The sequence below is a fragment of the Cricetulus griseus genome (assembly GCF_003668045.3).
Source record: "Cricetulus griseus strain 17A/GY chromosome 1 unlocalized genomic scaffold, alternate assembly CriGri-PICRH-1.0 chr1_0, whole genome shotgun sequence".
Taxonomy (NCBI): domain Eukaryota; kingdom Metazoa; phylum Chordata; class Mammalia; order Rodentia; family Cricetidae; genus Cricetulus; species Cricetulus griseus.
In genome coordinates, this window is record NW_023276806.1 from 246,994,791 (window position 1) to 247,016,924 (window position 22,134).

The 22,134-nt window shown below is 52.5% G+C and overlaps 1 protein-coding gene across 3 annotated transcripts; it reads left to right on the plus strand.

Annotated features, from left to right (window-relative positions):
* The first annotated feature begins 968 nt into the window (after positions 1–968).
* Positions 969–21,853, plus strand: Ap1m1 (adaptor related protein complex 1 subunit mu 1). Of its 3 annotated transcripts, XM_027394897.2 has the most exons (12): positions 969–1,139; positions 6,208–6,364; positions 9,758–9,825; positions 10,859–10,989; positions 11,389–11,536; positions 15,626–15,752; positions 16,576–16,718; positions 16,981–17,052; positions 17,315–17,473; positions 20,594–20,719; positions 21,026–21,101; positions 21,221–21,853. In XM_027394897.2, the coding sequence occupies exons 1-12, from the start codon at positions 1,098–1,100 to the stop codon at positions 21,241–21,243; spliced, it is 1,272 nt and encodes a 423-aa protein (XP_027250698.1). In that variant the 5' UTR covers positions 969–1,097; the 3' UTR covers positions 21,244–21,853. The 3 variants fall into 3 exon arrangements, with proteins under 3 accessions (XP_027250698.1, XP_027250696.1, XP_027250697.1); XM_027394895.2 differs by lacking the exons at positions 20,594–20,719; positions 21,026–21,101; positions 21,221–21,853 and adding an exon at positions 17,616–17,995 and having other exon boundaries at positions 977–1,139; XM_027394896.2 differs by lacking the exons at positions 20,594–20,719; positions 21,026–21,101; positions 21,221–21,853 and adding an exon at positions 17,619–17,995 and having other exon boundaries at positions 977–1,139.
* Positions 21,854–22,134: the final 281 nt, after the last annotated feature.

The following is a 22,134-nucleotide window of genomic DNA, read 5'->3' on the forward strand; positions in this document are numbered from 1 at the left end:
GTGAAGCATCATATGTGCCTGCTGGGAACAGAGAGAGGTCTCGGCCATTAGGAGTGAATACTTCTCCTGCCCAAAAAACTGAAAAAGGAATGGGGGGGGGGCTGCAAGTAAAGACGCCTGCTGCGGAAACTGATAACCTGATCTCTGGGACCCACATAGTGAAAAGGAGAAAACTGACCTCCCTGTGTGTACTGGAACACACACAAAGCAACTACAAGAAAGAAAGAAAAACAAAGGGGCGGGTGCTGAGGTGTTGGCTGGTCTCCCAGGACGGTTAAGAATGACAGAATTAGGGCTGGAGAGATGGCTCGGAGGTTCAGAGCAGTCCTGAGTTCAACCCCCAGCAACTACATGGTGGCTCACAACCATCTGTAATAAGATCTGGTACCCTCTTCTGGCCAGCAGGCAGAACACTGTATACATAATAAATTTTTAAAAATCTTAAAAAAGAATGACAGAATTAAAAGAAAATCAGCCACACTTTGCACTAGGCACGATGTCTAAATAACACACGTGCTAGTCTAGTCCCCTGGGTTCACTGGGCAAACTGGGGTGGGGCAGCCACTGATAAGTTGACAGAGGCGATTACTGATAAGTTTTGATTGCCATTCAGAGACTGACTTCCTTTAATCGCCACCTGACAGCGAATCACAGCTGGTGACGGGATATTGGTTTACTAGACTGCTGTCGAATGCAAGGCTGACCCAAATCGGTTCCGCTTTCAAACCCACAGCAGCGGGTTTGAAAGCGTTCACCCGGCTTCCACCTCCAGTCAGCCAGCCACAGCCCGATGGCCCCGCCCAGGCCCCTCAGGCCACGCCCACTAGGGAGGGTCCGCCCTCCGGGACTTACTTCCGGCCCTCTTCAGCAGTGGATGAAAAATACTGCCACAAAGTTCGTACTGCGCCTGCACCTATGTTGCTGCGCATGTGCGCACTCGCGGCTTGCCCCTCAGACCGGACATAACGGTCCGCGCGCTGCTCCATGGACCGGAAGTGGAAGGGAAGTGTCGCGGGGCGCGCCGGGCCTTGCTGAACGCCGGCAGTTCCTGCCGTTGCCGCCGCCCTCGGCTATTGCCGAGGCCTTCCAAAGACGCCATGTCCGCCAGCGCCGTCTACGTACTGGACCTGAAAGGCAAGGTATTGAAGGGCTCTCCACCCTCCGCGTTGCCAGGCAACAGCGGGGCCTCGCCCTGCCGGGACCCACCCTGTTGCTAGGTAACTGGCCGTCCAACCCTGCCAGGGCGTTGGGCAGGCGGGGCAGCCTCACTTGCGGACCCTGTCCTGTTGCTAGGAAACGGCCGGTGGTCTTTGAGAGTCCCGCCCCCTCCTTAGCTTACTGGGTGGGCTGTGGTTGCTAGGTGACCGTCGGCTTTGCCCCTCTCCCGCCGGGTCCGGAAGCTGAGGACCCGCGCCCCGGGATCGCGCGACCCTTGGCCGGAGGCGTGGCGGGGACTGTGTCCTCAGGTCGGCCCCTTGCTCCGCTTTCTCCCGAGAGCAGCTGCGCTTCCTGTGACATTGGGTTCAGAGAGGCGAGTGATAGGAATGCCGTCTTGCTGAGGGGAAACAGACTTGCTTGCCTAGAGTCACACTGATGACTGGGAAGTAGCCATCTGGAAGTCCCACCTCAAGCATCCTTGCTTTCAGCTTATGTTTTCAGAGAAGCCAGGCAGGGTGCTAAGCCCTGGGCCCCACGGGTGGGCAGAATCTGTCATGGCTCTCAGCACATGGAAAAGCACAGATACATGAATGACTGTTGGGACCGTGTGTTCATAACGGACTAGCAGCCCCAGCTGGGGGACAGAAAGCTTTCCTGACTGAGACATGAAGGCCCTGGAAGGAATCAGGGTCCAGGCATCTTCCCCAGGGGTGTCTGAGAAAGAAAACTTCATCTGTGTGTGTTTGTGTGGGTTTGCACATGTGTGTGGAGGAAGGAGACCCTGCTACCCTTACATGGGCTCTTGTTATCACACTCAGTCGCTGGACTGATTCAGCGAGGCTGCCTGGCCTTTAAACTACATGGATCTGCCTGTCTGTATTTCCCAGAAGCACCCCTTGGTTTTATAAGACAAGGTTTCTCTGTGTAGCTCAGGCGTCGCTGAGCACACTCTGTAGACCAGACTGGCCTTGACCTCAGATAGGCCTGCCTCTGCCTCAGGCGTGCTGGAATTAAAGGTGTACACCACCACCGTCTGGCATGTACATGGCTCTTTTACATGGTATCTGGATATGGCTAATTTGTGGTTTTGTGATGCAGAGGCAATAACCCCAAGTGTCTCAAGTCTGTTCAATGAGCGCTCTGCCAGGGAACCACAGTAAGCCCAATGCAAAAACCTCTTACTGGAATATATGATCAGCCTTCAGAAATGGGCTATCACTATCCCTCAATCCATCAAGGTAGAAGGCAGGTGGCCAGCCTTTTATATTTGGAAGCTACCAGAACAGGTCCAGCCACAGTAAACAAAGAACACTGGTGTCCAGCCCACATGGAAGAGCTAGAGGTGTCCAGAAGTGAAGAGGAGGTGTGCCCTAGCTCCAGCCTCTTCCTCAGTCCCTAGAATGTGTGCCTGCCTTGGATGCCACCCAAGGTCAACAGCTGGTGAGTCCCCAATCTGGGCTTCCTCCACAGCCTTCTGGGAACCTGAGTAGGCACAGTGTTCTCTAGGCCTTATGGCACATGCTCTGCCTTTTGCCCTGGCCTAGAGGTACATGGGCTGTCTGTCATGGCTTGCCTGTTCCTTTAGCAAACACCTCAGTGGTGCTTAGCAGGTGATCCATCCTGGACTCAAGCTGTAGAACTAGACTCACGTGTAGGTTCAGCCCATCTTTACAGCTGAGGTGTGTGGCCATAGATACCTCCCATGGCATCTCTGAGCTTTGCCTTCCCGGCTGGTCCAAAGAATCTTATCTGGGTTATTGTAGGTGTGATTCAGGCCTGGCCCTGCACAAGGCACAAAGAGCATGGAATTTAGGCTCCACAGGCCTAACAGTTAGGTTGCTTGCCTTCTCTTTGGCAGTCAGAGAAAATTACAAAAGACTTCCAGGCAGAGCTGGGCACCTGAGATGGTTCTGAGGAGGTGACAGGTATCCAAGTTGTCATGCGTGGTATAAGGCAGCCCACAGACTAGTGGTGGCACTTTAGGGCACCAATGGGAGGAGGCCCCAGGGCACTGCAGTTCCAGGAAGGAGGTCCCATGATGGTATGTAAGCAGACCTGCCTCTAGAAAGTTCCTCAGAGAGGCTGTAGAGCTCCCTGCCTCATTCCAAAATCAAGACAACCTTATGACACTGTGCCAGGCTGACTTGCTGGTTACTGTGGCCACCTTTGGCAAGCAGGAGGTCCTCCAAGAATGCTTGGCTGCTCTCTATTCTCCCACAGCTGCCCCTCAGCTTCCCTGCTTGGCAGTGTGGCCCTGGTGACCCTAGGTCTGGGGTGCTGGTTTCCCCTCCTTCTTCTTGATGCTGTCCTTCTGGGCACTGAAGGCAAAACCCCAGGCTGCCCCCTGTTACTCACAAGGACCTGTGTAGTCTAAGTCTGCCTCTCTGGGCACTGTAGTCTCTATCTGTAAAACAGGAATCAGAGCAGGCAAAGGGCAGTCCCTCGGCCCAACATCAGACTCAGAAGTTTACCCAGTGGGTGCTATGTCCCCTACAAGGCCTAAGCGCTTAGGAAAGAAAGGAACCACTTTTGCTACACTGTCCCAGCTGAAAGCAACAGAGACAGAATGTTTTCTGAAGTGACAGGTTCTGAGGCAGGTGGTACCCATGCACCACAGCAGCTCAGGGGAGCTGCAGCTCTGCCATACCGCCAACCACCCATGCTAACAGCAGGCAGTGTGATAAGATGGCACTGCCACCCCGTTCTCAGCCCTCACCCACAGCTCCCACATGGCACCTCCCTTGTAGCCACTCGTGCTTCCATCGAATTTCTTCAGGGTCCCCAGGGTGCACAGTGACTCTGAGGGTAGAGCCCACCCTGCCCATCCTCGTGTCCTGTATCTCAGAGTCCCATGTCCTGCTTTCACCTTCTGTATCTGTGCTCAGCTAACTCTGCATAGAAAGGGTGATTTACATTGTAAAATTTCTTGTGTGTGTGTGTGTGTGTGTGTGTGTGTGTGAGAGAGAGAGAGAGAGAGAGAGAGAGAGAGAGAGAGAGAGAGAGATTGGGTATGTGCACAAGAGTGCAGGTGCCCTTGGAGGTCAGAAGAAATCAGATCCCCTGGAGCTGGAGTTTCAAGCAGCTGTGAGTTACCTAATGTGGATGCTACGAACTGAACCTGGGCCTCTGAACAGCAATGGACTTAAGCAGTGAGCCATTTCTTTTTTTTTTTTTTTAATTATTTATTTATTATGTACACAGTATTCTGCTTACATGTATGCTTGGATGCCAGAAGAGGGCACCAGATCTCATTATAGATGGTTGTGAGCCACCATGTGGTTACTGGGAATCGAACTCAGGACCTTTGGAAGAGCAAGCAATGCTCTTAACCTCTGAGCCCTCTCTCCAGCCCCAAATATATATATATATATATTTTTTCTGTATTCTGTCTGCATGTATCCCTGCAGTCCAGAAGAGGGTACCAGATCTCATTATAGATGGTTGTGAGCCACCATGTGGTTGCTGGGAATTGAACTAAAGACCTCTGGAAGAGCAGCCAGTGCTCTTAACCTCTGAGCCATCTCTCCAGCCAGTGAGCTATTTCTTTAACCCCTGGGATTTATTTGTTTGTTTTTTTGAGCCAGGGTTTCTCTGTATAGCCTGGCTGTACTGGAGCTGGCTCTGTAGACCAGATTGGCCTTGAAGTCAGAGATCTGCCTGCCTCTGCCCCCCAAGTGCTAGGAATAAAGGTGTGTGCCACTACTGCCCAGCAACCCTGGGATTTTTTGTTTGTTTTTTAGATAGGATCTCTCTGTGTAGCCTTGGCTGTTCTGGAACTCACTTTGTAGACCAGGCTGTAGCATTAGGATTAGAAATGTGTGTCACCATGTTTGGTAGAGTATTTTCAGCAGGGAAAGTGCTTGCTATGTAACTATAATGGTCTGCGTTCAGATCCCCAGAACTCACATAAATGGCAGGAGGGTATGGTGCCCCAGGATCCTGGGATCATGCTGGATAGCCGAGGTGGGAAGCTCTGAGCTCAGGTGAGAGACCCTGCTCAATCTGTGCGGCGAGTGTGACAACCACTACACTATGGAAATACTCTGCTCAATATGTAAGGTTGAGGAAAACATCCCATGTCAACTCCTGGCCTCCACACTCAGACTCATGTACTACACACACACACACACACACACACACACACACACACACACACACACACACACACGTTGCATTTGAAGTGCCTATAATCCCAGCACTTAGCATTGCCATGAGTTTGAGGCTAGCCTGGGCTACACAGTGAAATCATTTTAACAAAGCAAAAGCTACAGGCATCTTTCTTGTCAGAGTAGCTATCTCCAGGCACCTAGGCATAGAGATTGGAAGGCCCTCAGATTCTGTTATCCTGGGGTCCTGGAACTGAAGGGTGGAGTGCTTTGGGATGGTATGGACCCAGATGCTCTGTGCATCTGTTGAAAGACATGTCCTTGTCTCTGGTCTGGGTCTGTTTAAAATTCAGCCACTGAAGTGTTCATATATGTTGGCTGGGGGTGGTAACTCATGCCTGTCGTCTCAGCACTTAGAAGGTAGCAGCAGGAGAACAGGCGTTCAGGGTCATCATTGGCTATATATAGTGGATTTGAGACTGGCCTGGGCTCATTGGGCCCAGTTCCATTCTCCTTTGAGTGTCTGAGCACTGCCACACATAACTTCCTCTCTACCATAACTGTCTCCAGGAGGAGCCACTGGGTCATTATTAACTCTCGTGTCAGTGGCTCAGACCCTCTGTGTGGGGAGGAAGACCAAGGCAGGGCTATACTTGTACAGGCCCCAGTGAGGTTCTATGAACTTGTACTCCTGGGGGGGATCAGATGCCCGATGCTATCAGAAGCCGAGTGCGCCCACCGGTCTGCCTGGAGTGCTCTTGGGGTGGGGCTTGCCCCTGCCCTGCCCTGCTCTGCCCTGCCCTGCCCTGTCACGGCAGGAGAGCCTTGTGGTGGAACTTGTGGAAGTCAAACTGGCCTGAAGTCCTGTCCCTTCACAGGACTTCCCACCCCTACCCCAGGCACTTGAGAGTGGATGCCAACCCTTCTTTCCTTCCCGATGCAGGTACTCATCTGCCGGAACTACCGCGGGGATGTGGATATGGCAGAGGTGGAGCACTTCATGCCCATCCTGATGGAGAAGGAGGAGGAGGGCATGCTGTCACCTATCCTGGCCCATGGTGGCGTTCGTTTCATGTGGATTAAGCACAACAACCTGTACCGTATCCCTGTGCTGCGGAGCGGGGTCTTGGGGGTGACATGCCTACCCACTAGCACAGGACAGCTGGGCAGCCAAAGGACCCTTTAGGGAATGCTAAGTATCCCAGAAGCTGCAGCCCAGGGGAGGGAGGGACCTGTAACGAGAGTGGGACCAGCTGGGCCCGAGGCTGGCCTTTGGAGGCCTGTCATGTTAAACAGGGTAGGTCTTTGGATGGGGTGGCCAGACTGTCAGAGGCAGGAGTGGACAAATGAGGAAAATGGCGTAGGAGTAGGGGTGGGGAGTTCTCATGACCTGCCTCCCCAGCCCCTCTTTAGCCTCAAACAAAGCGTGCTATCAGCTGGAAGCCCACCATGGATATAACTACCACTTAGGGCTTCGGGCAGGCCTGTCAGGGTTTGACTGCAGTAAACTGGGGCACACCAGCTCTGCAACTGCAGGTTCCCTCAGGGTCAGGAAGTAAGTGTGTGTGTGTGTGCCCCCAACAGGTGCAATGCTGCCTCTTCCTATGCACAGGTGTACTGGCCTTGCAGCTCCTGCCCCACCCTCCCACCCAGGCATGCCCCTGGAGCCACAGATTAGCTGTGATGATAGGTGCCTCCTACTCAGGGTGGATTCCAGAAATATCCCCATCTCCAGAATTCCTGAGGATAGCTCTGGAGAGGAAATAGGTGTCCTGAGACCTCTAAGACAAAGGTGGCTATCCTTTGAAGCCAAGCTCTAAAGTGGCCACCCAGCTGCAGGAATAGGTGAGACGCTTGTTGGATCAGCAGTCAAGTGCCTGCCACCATAGTACCTCAGTGTGGCAGCAGGGGCATAAGAAGGCTTGCACCTGCCCCACCCCTGCATTGGGGCATCCTCCACCACTGCCCCACCCGTTGCTGTCCTCTGGGTTTCCTGGACCCTGTGTTCTATAGTTGGAGCAAGGTTCAAGTGGACATGGCCTTCTCCCTCCTTCTCAGGCCTTCCTGCCCGGCACACAGGTTTGGGCATGGGTGTGGCGTAAATAGGGACTTGGGGGACTGGCCACAGGCCTTCCCTGGTAGCTCAGGCTGATGGGAAAGGGAAACAGGAAGCTGGTAGGCAGGGTGTGCCAGCACAGTCATTGTGGATCGAGGTTTCTGTAAAAAGTGTGATTGGCCTAGTGCAGTCTGCAAGGCTAGGAAGGTGCTATGTGCTGGGAAGACATTACATAGGGAGCTTGAGACAGACCAAAGTCCAAAGTATGGACACCACTGAAGTCCAACTTGATGAACCAGTGAGTTTTACTGCAGTTACTATAGGAGTATGGGTGAGGGGTAACTTACAGGAGCAGAAATGACTCAAAGACAGCTGCTGTCACCAAAGCCCACCCCAGCATGGTGACAGCTCAAGAAAGCTGGGGACCTGGAGCAAGCACACTGTACAGCCTGCAGGCAGCTCAGCAGACTGGAGAGTGTCCCTTCCCAGTGACTCTGGTCTAACCCTCTGCCAGGCAGCTACTTCTGCTGGTTTCTGCTTCTTCCAGGCAGCTGATCTGGTCTCAGAATCTTTGCTTTTGATTACTAGACCTTAGGGATCAGCCTCAGGAGGAGCCAAATAAGGGAATAGACATGGTGGCTAGGTTTAGGGCTGTAATCTAAGGATTTTTAGCAAAGCATAGGGAATGGAGAGAAGGGCAAGGCCTGTCAGAGTCACATGCTCCAGCAGGCTAGTGTCCCTTCAGGTAGCCCACCCCAGCACTTGGATTTTCATTCAATAACCTTATGACCTCTGGGAGTGTCTTTTTCCAGCCATGTAGGGAGCAATTTTAAACTCTTTACCTATTTTAACAACCTATTTTTCTTTTAACATTTTTTTAATTTCTATTTTGTGTGTAAGGATATTTTGCCTGCATGTATGTCTGTGTATACTGCCTATGCAGGTTACAAGAAGGCATTGGATCCACCCCACCCCATCCCACGACTAGAGTTACAGACAGTAATAAGCCGCTGTGTGAGTGCTAGGGATTGAACTCAGATCCTCTAGAAGAGCCACCACTGCTCTTAACCACTGAGCCATCTCTCCTGCACCCCATTTTTCCTTTCAGTTAGCCAAGCCTCGGTTGGGTTGTAATGTAGGTGGAAGTACCATTGCACCTGGTTGTCTTCAGTGGATTCTGTACGTCAGTGTTAGTGAAATATTTGTCTCTGTCACCTTCTGTTCTTCGTGGACAACCATATATAGTGCTTAGTTGGGTGAGACCCTTAATGGTAGCTTCCTCTGTTGCTCACTTGTGAATTATGGGCTCAGGACCCCAAAACCAAGTTCTCAGCACAAAGGAGAAATATTTGCCCCAAAGGGACAGAGGGCGGGCAATAAGTGACAAAGATAGAAGATGGAGGATGAGGGAGAAGGGGAAGGGAACAAGGGGGACAGGGAAGGGATGTTTGTCCTAGGGGACAAAGGACTGCCTCTGGATAGACGAGACACACTCCGCCCATAGGCAAATGGCGGTTTATAAAGATAAAAGGGAAACCCCATGTTAGGCTGAGGTGTTTAATTTTGATTGGGCATGTTAATTAAGGGACCCAAAAGGGGCTTTTGATTGTTGAATTTCAATACTTTGACAGTTGGACCTTGGTAGTCAGCATCAGGAGGAGGAAGTGGCCAAATAAGGGACTAAATGTTGGTGGCTAGAAATGGGGAAGAAAGGTAAGGCCCGCTGGAGACTTGTTTGCCATGCTTGGGCTGACTAGAGCCCCTTAACTTGCACGAAAACGCTTGTAAGAGGCCTGTGGCTGTCTCCACATTAGTAAGGAAATATTTGCATCCCTCACTGATAGGCACAGGCCCTGTGAAATCTGCCTGCTAGTCTCTTATGGGACAGGTTGATTCATGTGTGTGTGACCCATCCATTTGCCCAGGCCATAATCATGTGTTTGAAGAGCACACAAAATAGCAGGATATTTCACAGGAATGCCAGAAGACTTAACTATTTTCCAGCCTGTGTTGGCTTCCCTATAACCAGACTTTATATGGACCAGTGGGCAGCTTCCAAGGGTCTTCCCTGGGCTCCCTATCTGGGGGGGAGTAGATGTGTGTAACATCTTCCCAGGAAAAGTAGAAAGCTGCACAGTAGACAGACAGACAGTCCTGACCCTGGTTGCTTCCCCACCCAGCTAGGCTCTCCCAGCCTTGCTCCCAAATGCAGGATCCAGAAGTCACCCCTTAAGCCTTCCACTTTCTGTGTCCCCCCAAGGTTCCACTGACTGCTTACCACATGTCCTTGGCCTGGCTCAGATTTGGGGCTTGGTCCTCCTAATCTTGGGCCCAATGGACAGCTAGCGTGCAGCTGGTGCAGGCAGACATGGGGGTGGGATGGTCTGTGATGTGGTATCCTAGTTCCAGAAGGCTCCTTGACTCTGCCACCATGCAGTGGTCGCCACTTCAAAAAAGAATGCTTGTGTGTCGCTGGTATTCTCCTTCCTCTATAAGGTGGTGCAGGTAAGACCCTCAGTGGTGGGACTTCCTCCTGGGAAGGGCTTTGGTGAGGGATTGTAGCATTGTATACCCAGGTGATCCTCAACCTCCTTGCAGGTCTTGGCCTTCGTTGCATCCCCAAGAAAGTGAACAAGATGGGGAGACATCATGACTATGCAAGCGTACTGGGGCAGGAGGGTGCATAGTGTGATCCAGGGCCTGTGCCTGGACATAGGGGCTTGGGGTCAGTTAAGTGCACAGGCTGGGTCTTGGGGACGTGTAGGAATATGCAGTCTGGTGCTGGTTAGCACACAGCTTTACCAGGACACCTTTGGATTGCTGAGTCAGCTGGGATGAAGGCAGCAGAGCCATAGCAAACTCTTTGTTTGCTGCTGGTGTTGAGCAAGGGCTCCAGGGCTGGTTTTGGGTTTCAACTGAGTGCTTCTGGGGGTGGGGAACCCTTTCCCTGTGTCTCCTCCCTCTTAGGTGCCTCTTAGCTGGGGGCTGGGGATGGAGCCAGGGAGCCCACTGGGAGAGCCCCCAGGTGACTTCCTTGTGAACAGGCCCACTGTGAAGAGCCAAGCCTTGCCGCCTCTGGCGGGTGGGCAGGATGTGACGGGGTGCTGTGGTGAGCAGGGATGCAGGGATGTGCCAGGTTTCTCCCCATGGCTGGCCTTTCCCACTTGTTCTAATGCCGGGCTTGCTTTCATGTCAGTATGAGGACTGGCCTCTTGGTACCCCTCCTTGGTCCCCTCCCTAGCCTCCTACCTGCCCATTGAAATGGAGATGCTTGTTTACAGCCCTACAGCCAACACCTTAGGGAGGTAGGCAGCAGCCTTGACTCAAGCGGCAGGGGTGACAGGCAGAGTTGGATTTGACCTGCAGAAGCCTCAGGTAGCTGTAACAAAGGGCCATTCCTCCTGGCCAGTGCCTGTAGGCCATGTTCAGACTCTTGAGTTCAGGGCCTGTGCTGTCTCCCACGGGGAGCATCACCCATGGGGAGGGCAGAATGGCCCTTGGGTCTGGGCTGAGGCCTGCTCTTGTGCACCGCGCCCAGGTCTTCTCCGAGTACTTTAAGGAGCTGGAGGAGGAGAGCATCCGGGACAACTTCGTCATCATCTACGAGCTGCTGGACGAGCTCATGGACTTTGGCTACCCCCAGACCACGGACAGCAAGATCCTGCAGGAGTGAGTGCGGGGCTGACAGGAGCAGGCCACGTGTCCTGGACAGTGCAGCCTGGGATGCCAGCTCCCCACTTGACAGGGAGACCAGGGAAAGCTGCCACTCTGCTTTTCTGGTGGGGTGGGGTCAGTGGGTGGCCCAGGGCTCAGTCCCTTCCAGGTGCCCACAATGCTGACTACTTGACTCCCCGTTCCCACCCTACACCAGCACCTTGCCTCTGAAAGTAAATGTGTACAGCCCACTCACCATAGCCAGCCACACCATACCTAGTGAGAGGCCGCTCCCGGGAGCCTGCTGATGTGGGTACTTCCAGTGGTTGGGCCTTCCCTGCTCCATAGCCCCACCCCGGTGTCAAGGCCCAACATTGCATGTTCCCCTCTATAACTGAGTGGGTGGCCCCATAGGTACATCACTCAGGAAGGCCACAAGCTGGAAACCGGGGCCCCTCGCCCCCCGGCCACTGTCACCAATGCTGTGTCCTGGCGCTCGGAGGGCATCAAGTACCGGAAGAACGAAGTGTTCCTGGACGTCATTGAGGCGGTTAACCTCTTGGTAGGCCAACTTTTCCCTTCCTTTCCTAACTTGCCGCTTTTCCAGGGTGAAAGTCAGAGGGATAAGACTGAAAACCAGCAGAGCTGTCAGGTGTGTAATCCTAGGCCTTGGCAGCAGATGGCAGGGCTTAGTTTTGGCCATTGGAGAGACCCAGCCTCCCTCTCACTTAGAATCTGTAGGGACAACATTGTGGTGGCTTTGAGAGACTGAGGTAGGGGGACCTCGAGTTCTAAACCTTCCAGGTCACACTGTCTAAGAAAAACAAAACTAGAAGGGTCCCCAAGATGACTCAGCAGGTAAAGGGCTTCTCACAAAGCCTGACCATCTGCTTTCCATCCTGGGACCTATGGTGGGAAAAGAGAACTGACTCCTGCAAGTTGCACCTCACACATGTGCACTCACACACACAAATAATAATTACAACTTAAGAAATACAGGGCCAAGGAGATGGCTCAGTGAGCCAAGTTGCTGTTTAAGCCTAATGACCAAGCTCCATCCCCAGAGGCCTGAGAAAGGTGAAAGGAGAGAACACCACAAAGTTGTCTTCTGGCCTCCACATGGAGGTGGTGACACCCGACAAATACTTATCATATACACTCATACACAGTCAAAATAACATTTTAAGTAAAAAAATAGGTATATCAGCAGAATGCTTAGGTACAAGTGTGAGGACAAAAGTTCCGATCCCAGCACACGAGTGGAAGCTGAGTGGGGTGGTGTACACTGTAACCCCAGCACTGATGGTTAAGGACAGGGTAGCCCAGCCAAATGAGATCTCCAACTCAGTAAGAGACCCTGCCTCAAACAAAGGAGGGGGAATCATAGGGCAAGATACTTGATGTGAAACTGTGGCCTCCAGGCGCTCACACACAGGCATGTGCACACATGTAAAACCAAACTCATAAAGCATTATAAAGCTGGAAAGCCAGCTCTGTTACCAAGAGACCCCAAAAGATCACATATCCCAAGACTGCTACTTTTCTAGAATGCTGAGATCTTGGGTGGCTTGTGCTTTTGGGTTGTGTGTTCCTTGCTTGGTGTTTGGTGTTTGTGGTAGTAGGTGTGGACCCCAGGAGCTCTGTGCACAGGGTGTATTAGTTACTTGTCTGACTGTCACAAAATATCTGACAGGTGCAACTTCAGGGACAAAGGGTTCATTCTGCATCACAGCCTGTCACAGTTGGGAAGTTTGATGACAGGAGTATAGGCAGCTGTCACATGGTGTCCACAGTCAGGAATCAGATCGAAGAAGGCTGCGGTTCTGCTTGCTTCCTTCCTTTCACTCATCCAGAACTGCAGCTTGTGGGAAGGGGCCCTCACATGCTGGGTGGGCCTTCATAACTCAGTTAACCCAATCTAGAGACTCCCAGACCTGCCTCTACCCAGAGGTCTGTCTCCTGGGTGACTCTAGAGCTGTCAGGTGAACAGTCAAAAGTTACCATCACATCAGGCAAAACATTTTCATGGTGTGTGTGTATGTGCGTGCGTGCATTCAGGGGTGTATGTATGTGTATTTGTACATGTATGTATGTATGTACTTGTGTGTATCTGCATGAAGGGTGTGTATATGTGTAGTGTGTGTGTGTGTGTGTGTGTGTGTGTGTGTGTGTGTGTGTGTACCCACAGAGGCCAGTAAAGGAGTAGGGTCCACTGAAGTTGCAGTCACTGTTGTAAGCCTCCTGACATGAGTGCTGGGAACCTGGTCCCAGTGGGTTTTTTTTATTAGGTCTTGGATAGTGTATGCTCTTACAACCTGTTTCCTTTGGTTTGGTTTGTTTATTGTAGTTTGGCTTTTGTAAAAGGGTCTCACTATGTAGCCCTGGCTGGCCTGGAATTCTCAGAGATCCATTTGCTTTTGCCCCCAAAGTGCTGGGGTTAAAGCTGTGCACCTCCATACCTGGCCTTGGTTTTGTTTTGTTCTAGTACAAGGTCTTTCTATTTAGCCCTGGCTGGCATGGAACTCATGGAAATCTCTGAGCTAAATGAGATGTCTCTGCCTCTTTATTCAAAGCAAAAGAATTGAGCATGATGCTAAATACTGATGCTGACAGTCTTTTTCTCTAGTGAGCCAACTGAGCAGATGGTGAGAAGACAGAAAGGGGAACAGCCTGAGCTTGAAGCATCTGGCACTAGTACAGAGAGTCCACATTGAGTAAGACAGACAGCACTACCATACTTGAACACACAGACATCTGCCTGCCTCAGGTTCCCAGTGCTGGGACGACAGGAGTGTACCCCCACGCCTGCTGGCTCTTCCTCTATCACTGCACTTCCCTTTGTATTAGTTGCTTTTCTCCTGCTATGGTAAAACACCGTGACCAGGGCAGCTTATTAAGAGAGAGTTTACTGGGCGTATGGTTTCTAGAGGGTTAGGGTCCATAATGTCAGGGCCAGCATGGCAAGTGGCAGACATGGTGTCTGGAGCTGAGCGCTGAGCCCTCTGGCTGCAAACATGAAACAGACAGTGTGAACAGGGAATGGCATGAGGCTTTGAAACCTGAAAGCCCATCCCCACCATTCTCCAGCAAGACCACACCTTCTAAGTAAGCCCCCCTGAACAGCACCAACGGGGGACCATGTTCAAATGCCTGAGGCTGAGGACGGCATTTCTTTCAGACCACCACACCTTGTCCTTCTACTTGGAATCTGCCCACATCTTAATCAAAGTGAGTTCTGGTAGGAGCATCATTTTTTTGTTTGTTTGGTTTTGGTTTTGGTTTTGTTTTCCGAGACAGGGTTTCTCTGTGTGGCTTTGAAGCCTATCCTGGCACTCGCTCTGGAGACCAGGCTGGCCTCGAACTCACAGAGATCTGCCTGCCTCTGCCTCCTGAGTGCTGGTATTAAAGGCGTGCGCCACCAGTGCCCAGCAGGAGCATCATTTTTAAAACCTAACCTGAGACGGTGCCTAGTAGCACCCATCTGTCTTTCCAGAAACTAGAAGACTGAAGCAACAAAATCATAATTTTGAAGCCAGTCTGAGTTCCATAGTAGACTTTACCTCCCCCGCAAAGGAAAATCCATTTTGAGTGAGAAAGAAAGAGAATGTGTTTGAATGCAAGTGCATGGTTGCTACAGTGGAGGTCAGAGGACAATCTTAGGTGTCAGCCCTGAGCCTTCCTTCCACCTCGTTTGAGATGGTCCTTTTCTTGTTTGCTTGTTTATTGCTGTCTACACCAGGCTTGGAGACCCCAAAGTTGGGGGGGCTCCCCGCTTCCAATGCAGGTGCTTACAATAAATACCGACTTTATGGGGCTCTGGGGCCTTGAACTCAGGTCCTTATGCTTGCATGGCTGAGCCACTTCCCAGCCCTAGTCTCTGTCTTGTGATTGCTGTTAGACCATATGTACTCACTGAGTTTCTGGACTAAGGGCTGCTGTTTTGCCTTCTTTTCTGCTTCCTGTTCTGTCTCGTCCCCTTCTCCCTGTGGGTCATGGGACATTTAAGGGCTCTGTTGTTTCTTCTTGAGCCTCCATCTTTGTCTCAGGATTATCTTAGTGGTGTCTGCAAAGTGCCTTTAGCTGTGTATTGCATGACACTATTTTGGCAAATGATGGATCACACTCAAGATAGTGCTTCCTTGAGGACCACCGGACCTGGGAATTCCCTAAGGCTTCCCTGTCATCGGCAGTGCAGTGAGAACTGACATAAACATAAACACATGCTTCAGGTTGTGCTGGTGTGCCCTGCACCCACCTTTCTGGTGTCATCCTTTCAACATTGGGCTGCAACTTTGGAAGACACGCCAGTGAAGCAGCAGCCATGTTTGTGTGTCATTTGCCAATCTCAGGTAGTGCCTGCTGGTAGCCCATGGCCTGTCTAGGTTTGAGTAGGCCCTCTGTGGTGATGTCACCAAACCCCACAGTCCAGTTGCTGAGTGTGTAAAACTGGGCTTGGGCTTCCTTCTGCTTAGACAAGTGCCCGTCTGCCTCTGGAAGTGGGGCGTCACCAGCCCTCCATGCTGCAGAACCCTAGCACCTCCTCTAGCTCATCTGCTTGTCCTCCTCAGGACAAACACTGGGGAGAAAGTCGGGTCTGCAATTAAGTCAGAGTCATGGAGGTCACACCTTATATAGTCCCCGCTGTCCCCAGGTCAGTGCCAACGGTAACGTGCTGCGCAGTGAGATTGTGGGCTCCATCAAGATGCGGGTCTTCCTCTCAGGCATGCCCGAGCTGCGCCTGGGCCTCAATGACAAGGTCCTCTTCGACAACACAGGCCGTGAGTACCAGGAGCACTTCAGAGGCTGGGTCAGTCTTGCCCCAGGAGACTGACTCCCCCACGACCTTTGTGAGGTCACTTGAGCCCGAGTGGTGGAAGGAGAGCCAGTTCCTGCAGGTTGTCCTCCACTGCTGCGAGGCCACGCAGCACACACCGCTCATACACAGTGAATAAGATGGAACAAAGAAGTTCTCATTGCTCAAAAGACCTCAAAGGCTAGGGTGCAGATCAGGAAACAGTCAACAGTGACCTAGCAGACCCGGGTGAGAAGATTATGAGTTGGAGGCTACCGTGGACTACAATGTGAAACTGTCAAGAGGGTGGCAGAGGCTAAGGTTCTCATCAGTGAGGCCTGGAGTGGAGCCTGGCCCCATCCTCTGCCCCTTCCCTTTGAGTGTGGGCTGTTGGGAGGTCACACACCAAGGCCGGGCTCTTTCTGTGGTGTGGCTTCCAATGGCAGAGCACAGCACTTGTAGGCATTCCTAGGCTTCTAGGGCTCCTCATTGACCACGTTGCCTAGGCCCTAGTTCCAGGTTCCTGGGCCCTCTGAAGTGAGTGGGACACCATAGTGCCACCCACAGCCACTTAGCAAATGTGTCCTGACCAGCTGTTCTCTGACTTCTATAGAGTTGGTATGGCACAGGGGCCCAGACCCCGGGACTCCATGCCAGTGTCAGGCTGAGGTGTGGAGGTAGGATGACAGACAGTTGTGTACACAGACAGGGATGTCTTCTGAGTTTGGGGCAGGCTCTGGTCTGCCAGGGTGGTCTTGGCAGTAGGAGGTCTCTAAACTCCATGCCAACCTCACCCCTGCCCCACATAGGAGGGAAGAGCAAGTCGGTGGAATTGGAGGACGTGAAGTTTCACCAGTGTGTGCGGCTGTCACGCTTTGAGAACGACCGCACCATCTCGTTCATCCCACCCGATGGAGAGTTCGAACTCATGTCCTACCGCCTCAACACCCATGTGAGTGTCTCCCAGGGTAGTAGGTTCCCAGGAAAGCTCGGCTTCAGTTCTCACACACCCTCTGGGCACCTTCCAGCCCCATAGGTGTGTGGTAGCCGTGCCCGTTGCTGACTTTCTTGGGCAGACTGCTGGGCAGTGATAGCTGCTCCACCTTCATAGGAGCCTAGGGAGGCTGCCCCACCACTTGCCTCCTGGAAGATCAGGCCTCAGTTTCTCCTCAGTAAAGTGAGACTTGGTGTGAGTGCCTTCCTGCGTCCCACAGGTGAAGCCTTTGATCTGGATCGAGTCTGTGATTGAGAAGCATTCCCACAGCCGAATCGAGTACATGATCAAGGTGAGTGGGAGAGTGGGCAGCCTGCCTCCTGGAGCTGCCTCCGCAGCAGGAACAAGGAGGCCAGCCTGTCCTGTGTTCACCTTGTCCTAGAGGGAGGGATGGGCACCTTGAAGGCCTAGGACAGGAGGGAGAGCCCTGCAGGTGTGGGCACTGCCAGGTAGGGACTGTGTGGCTCTGGTAGTGGCAGTCAGTCGAGGGGCGGGGGGTGGCTAGACTCCCTTCCCTGCATCCTCCAGAGCCTCTGCCCGGGGCCTCCTTGCAGGCCAAGAGCCAGTTCAAGCGGCGGTCAACAGCCAACAACGTAGAGATTCACATACCAGTCCCCAACGACGCTGACTCGCCCAAGTTCAAGACTACAGTGGGGAGTGTCAAGTGGGTCCCCGAGAACAGCGAGATCGTGTGGTCCATCAAGTCCTTTCCGGTGAGCTCTATATTCATATCCCTGAACAGCCCCCCTCACGTAACCACCTCCTCTGGGACAGTGTTCTTGGGAGCAAGGGGCAGCCCTGGGGAGTGGCATCCTGGTCCCAGAAACACAGGTGCAGTTCCTCTCTGTATCCCAGCAGGGCTGGGGGAGGACAGGCCGCAGATCCATCCCAGGAGACCTTGCCCTTGGTGCCCCAACACAGCCACTATAAAAGGTTCACACTATGTTTGGACCCTGCCCTGCCACCTCTGCCCTGGTCTTCGTCTGTGCTGACCTGTAGCATTTCAGATACTGAGAGCCAAGGCCAACTTCTTCTCTACCCTTTCCCAAGGCACACCAAGTACTGCACCCCTGGCCTCAGAGCCTTGAGTGGAGTCGGAGTATAAGCAGGAAGGATGGCCAGGCTCAGGGTAGATGCTGTCCAGTGCCCACTGCCCTCATGCAGAGTTAACTCAAAAATATGTTTTCAAGTGGTGGCACAGGCCTTTAATCCAGCAGTCCAGAGGCAGATGCAGGCCGATCTCTGTGAGTTGGAGACCAGCCTGATCTACAGAGTGAGTTCCGGGTCAGCCAGGACTATTATACAGAGAAACCCTGTCTCAAAAAAAAAAAAAATAAAAAAGGAAAAAGATGTGTTTCCCTGTGATGTACCTACTCCTTGCCCCTGACCCTTGGTGACCATTATTTCACACTATTTCACTTTCTTTCTGATTTTGAAGACCACGGGGGACCACCTATAAATGGAATCAGCCTTTTGTCATGTGGCACAGTATCCTCAAAGTTCATCAGTGTCCTGAATATTACTGAAGCCCTTTTTAAGACCAGATGACTCTCCATACTGTGTCCCTTCCCTTTCCATTGACAGGCACTCTGGTCCCCTGCCCTGCCCCCATTCAGGCACACCCACAAGCAGAATTTCTGAATGGCTTGCAAAGTGTTTTGTTTAGAAATGGCACCATGTCACATGCCCCTCAGAGGTGCATGAGGGCTCTGGCTTCTTCTTGTCCTCCATGTTTTTGTTTTTGTTTTGAGTTTGGATCTTACTGTGTAGCACTGGCTGACTTGAAGTCATTGTGTAGACCAGGCTGGCTCAAACTCACAGAGTTCCACCTGCTTCTGCTGCCTCTGCCTCCCTAGTGCTGGGGTTAAAGACCTGCACCACACCCATCCTCATGCTTCCTTAGTCGTTATTTATGAACATATGCTGACCCAGTCCCCATTTCGTTCAGCTCACTCACTGGTAATTTCACATCAGTGTTGATGTCCCTTCTCTGAGCTCTCCCTGGGCACCTACAAAATCTACCATGTAACATGGAATGCCTTTTTTTTGTTTGTTTTTTGTTTTTCGAGACAGGGTTTCTCTGTGTAGCTTTGGAGCCTATCCTGGCGCTTGCTCTGGAGCCCAGGCTGGCCTCGAACTCACAGAGATCCGGCTGCCTCTGCCTCCGGAGTGCTGGGATTAAAGGCATGCGCCACCAACGCCTGGCATGAATGCCATTTCTTTTTCTTTCTTTCTTTTTTTTTTTTTTAAAAAAAGGTTTTATTTATTTATTATGTATACTACATATTCTGCTCCCATGTATATCTGTATACCAGAGGAGGGCACCAGATCTCAAAGGGATGGTTGTGAGCCACCATGTGGTTGCTGGGAATTGAACTCAGGACCTCTGGAAGAGCAGCCAGTGCGCTTAACCTCTGAGCCATCTCTCCAGTCCCTTTTTTCTTTCTTTTTTATTTATGTATTTATTGTTTGTTTGTTTGTTTTTCGAGACAAGGTTTCTCTGTGGCTTTGGAGGCTGTCCTGGAACTAGCTCTTGTAGACCAGGCTGGTCTCGAACTCACAGAGATCCACCTGCCTCAGCCTCCCGAGTGCTGGGATTAAAGGCGTGCGCCACCAATGCCCGGCTTTCTTTTTTTTTTTTTTTAAGATTTATTTATGTATTATGTACACAGTTTTCTGTCTGCATGTATCCCTGCAGTCCAGAAGAGGGCACCAGATCTCATTATAGATGGTTGGGAGCCACCATGTGGTTGCTGGGAATTGAACTCAGGACCTCTGGAAGAGCAGCCAGTACTCTTAACCTCTGAGCTATCTCTCAGCCCTGGAATGCCATTTTTTACAAATAGAAGTAGTTTTGTGTTTTTGTTTTGTGGGGACTTTGTTGGAAACGGTCTCCCTGTGTAGTCTCTGGTCTGCAACTCAGCTTTGTAGCCCTGAGTGACCTCCTAACCATGTAGCCCAGGCTGGCCTGAAATTCATCATGTATCCTAGGTTGTCCCTGAAATTACCATGTACCTTAGACTGACCTCAGATTCACCATGTATTCCAGTCTGACCTTGAACTTGCCACCATCCTCCTGCCTCTGTTTCCTGAATGCTGAGCCAGTAGGCCCAGCTTACACTCAGTTTGCCTAGTTTTCCTATGGGTAGATCTTCACATTCCATTTCCTCCTGGCCTTGTTGTTGGGTGTCCAAAGTTGGAATGTTATTTTCACCATCTCCCATGGAGACTTCATGGTGCTGTTTACGACTGGGAGCTGATGCAGAGAGCCTTTGCAGGAGTCAAGGCTCAGCCCTGCTGTACCCTAGCTTCTAAGCAGGGCCCTACTTATAGCCACTCCTGTTCCCCCTGGCCTGAGCTCAGGAGACTAAAGGCCATGTTGTCCCAGATATAGCTAGAACCAGGGTGCCAGGCACAGGGGACAGCCAGGCCTAGGCCTGTGCTCTTCCTGGCCAGGGCAGGGCAAAGATCCCAGCCAGTCCTAACTGACCTGCTCTCAAACCACCTCCAAGTTATTGCTGGGCTCCTGGGAACCTAAGCCCATCCTTCATTCAATGCCATCCCTTGTGTGTTCATAGTCCCCTTGGACCTTTTTGGTTTTAATCTCACACGTTCTGAGACCAAGTAGGAGGGGCAGTGCAATGGAACACACCCCCTCCCTAGTGTATTCCCAGGCTCCCTTTCCCACCATGGCCAGTCTGGCTTGGCAGCACCCTGTCTTCCTAGGAGCTGGTGGAGCCTCTTTACAGCCCACCCAGTCGGGGAGACAGCACATTGGTTATGGGCCAGACAGCTGGGCAATTGCCTAACTGCCTCCTGCATTGGCTCCCCAGGGTGGCAAGGAGTACCTGATGCGGGCCCACTTTGGTCTTCCCAGTGTGGAAGCCGAAGACAAGGAGGGCAAGCCTCCCATCAGTGTCAAGTTCGAGATCCCCTATTTCACTACCTCTGGCATCCAGGTATGAGTGTGCCAGGGCTGGCTGCCTGCGACATGTGACCCCAGAGTCACAGCAGAAACCCCAGACCCGCATCCTGGCATGGGGCCTATTTCCTTGGGGCCCCTCAGAAAGAGCATGGTTGAAAGACACATCCTGGTCCCCTGCAAAGGTCAAGGTCACTAAGGGAAAAGCGAGCAGCCCCTCCTGCTCTGCAGCCCCCCCCATGCTCCGCAGCCCCTCCTGCTGTGCCAGGCCTGCCCCCCTGGCCTTGCCCCTTAAGTGAGGGGTACTGGTGGGGTACAGCACAATCAGGGCCCTTGTGTCCAGGTGCGCTACCTGAAGATCATTGAGAAGAGTGGCTACCAGGCCCTCCCCTGGGTGCGCTACATCACACAGAACGGAGGTGAGTGCCTGGCTGCCTGGCTGCCTGGCAAGACCTGCAGAGGTCTTTCTGGGCTGGGGCTTCCCATGTGGAGCTGAGGGTGGGTGCCCCATGTCTCTGCGTGGTGCCCGTGTTTCCAGATTACCAGCTCCGGACTCAGTGAGGGACCTCTGCAACCACCCCCGCCCACCCGGCCTCAGGACACACCTGCCACACGCATCGAAACCGCAGCTGAGGGGTGGCTCTGGACAGGAGCCACCCTCCTGTCAACCCTGCGCACCCACGCAGAACCATTCCCTGGTCCCGTTCTGGTCCAGGGTGGGAAGGGAGAGCCTGCCAGCCTCCCCCAGGGACAAGCCAGATTGAGCCTCGGCTCCCGGTGCCACATGCCTGGCCACTCACCACCCTGTGGACTCCATCCTCACCACCACCAGGGTCTCCTTTTGTTGCCATTTTGTTGAGCATATTGATCATTGTCATTGTCATTTGCTGCTGTCCCATCACCTTCCTACATGTGTCCTGTGCAGTCACCATGCAGCACTTCGTGAGGGCAGCTGTCCCCTCTCCACCCTGGTCCATGTCCAGGATAGTTGTCTGGCTGGCTATGCTTCCCATGCCAGCCCTTGGCCACATCAGTGTTTCCCCAAGAGGGTGCATGGCCTCAGCCTTTGCCCCCGAGGGTACCTGGGCAGGCATGGGCTACTGTCACTGTACAAAGCCACCTTGCTCTCCACCCCTGGGTGTGACAGTTACATTAAAGTCCATTTGTTACACTTGCTGCGTGCTGTGTGGTTCAGGTCCACCTGGGCGCCCTGGGTTGCAGCAAAGTAGGCCTAGCAGTGAGGGACTAATGGGCCTTCCCCATAGTAGCTGGAACCCTTCTAAGAGGGACACAGTGTAGATTGTCCTCTCTGGGTCTCTAGCCTGCTGTCTCCTGTGGATGGTAGCCTTCCTCTGGTGGTCTGAACTTGGAGACTCCCGTGTTCCCACCTGGGCTGGGCCCCCAGACTGGTTACCGAGTTACAAGTTCCAATGGGCTTGGAAGTTGTGTCCC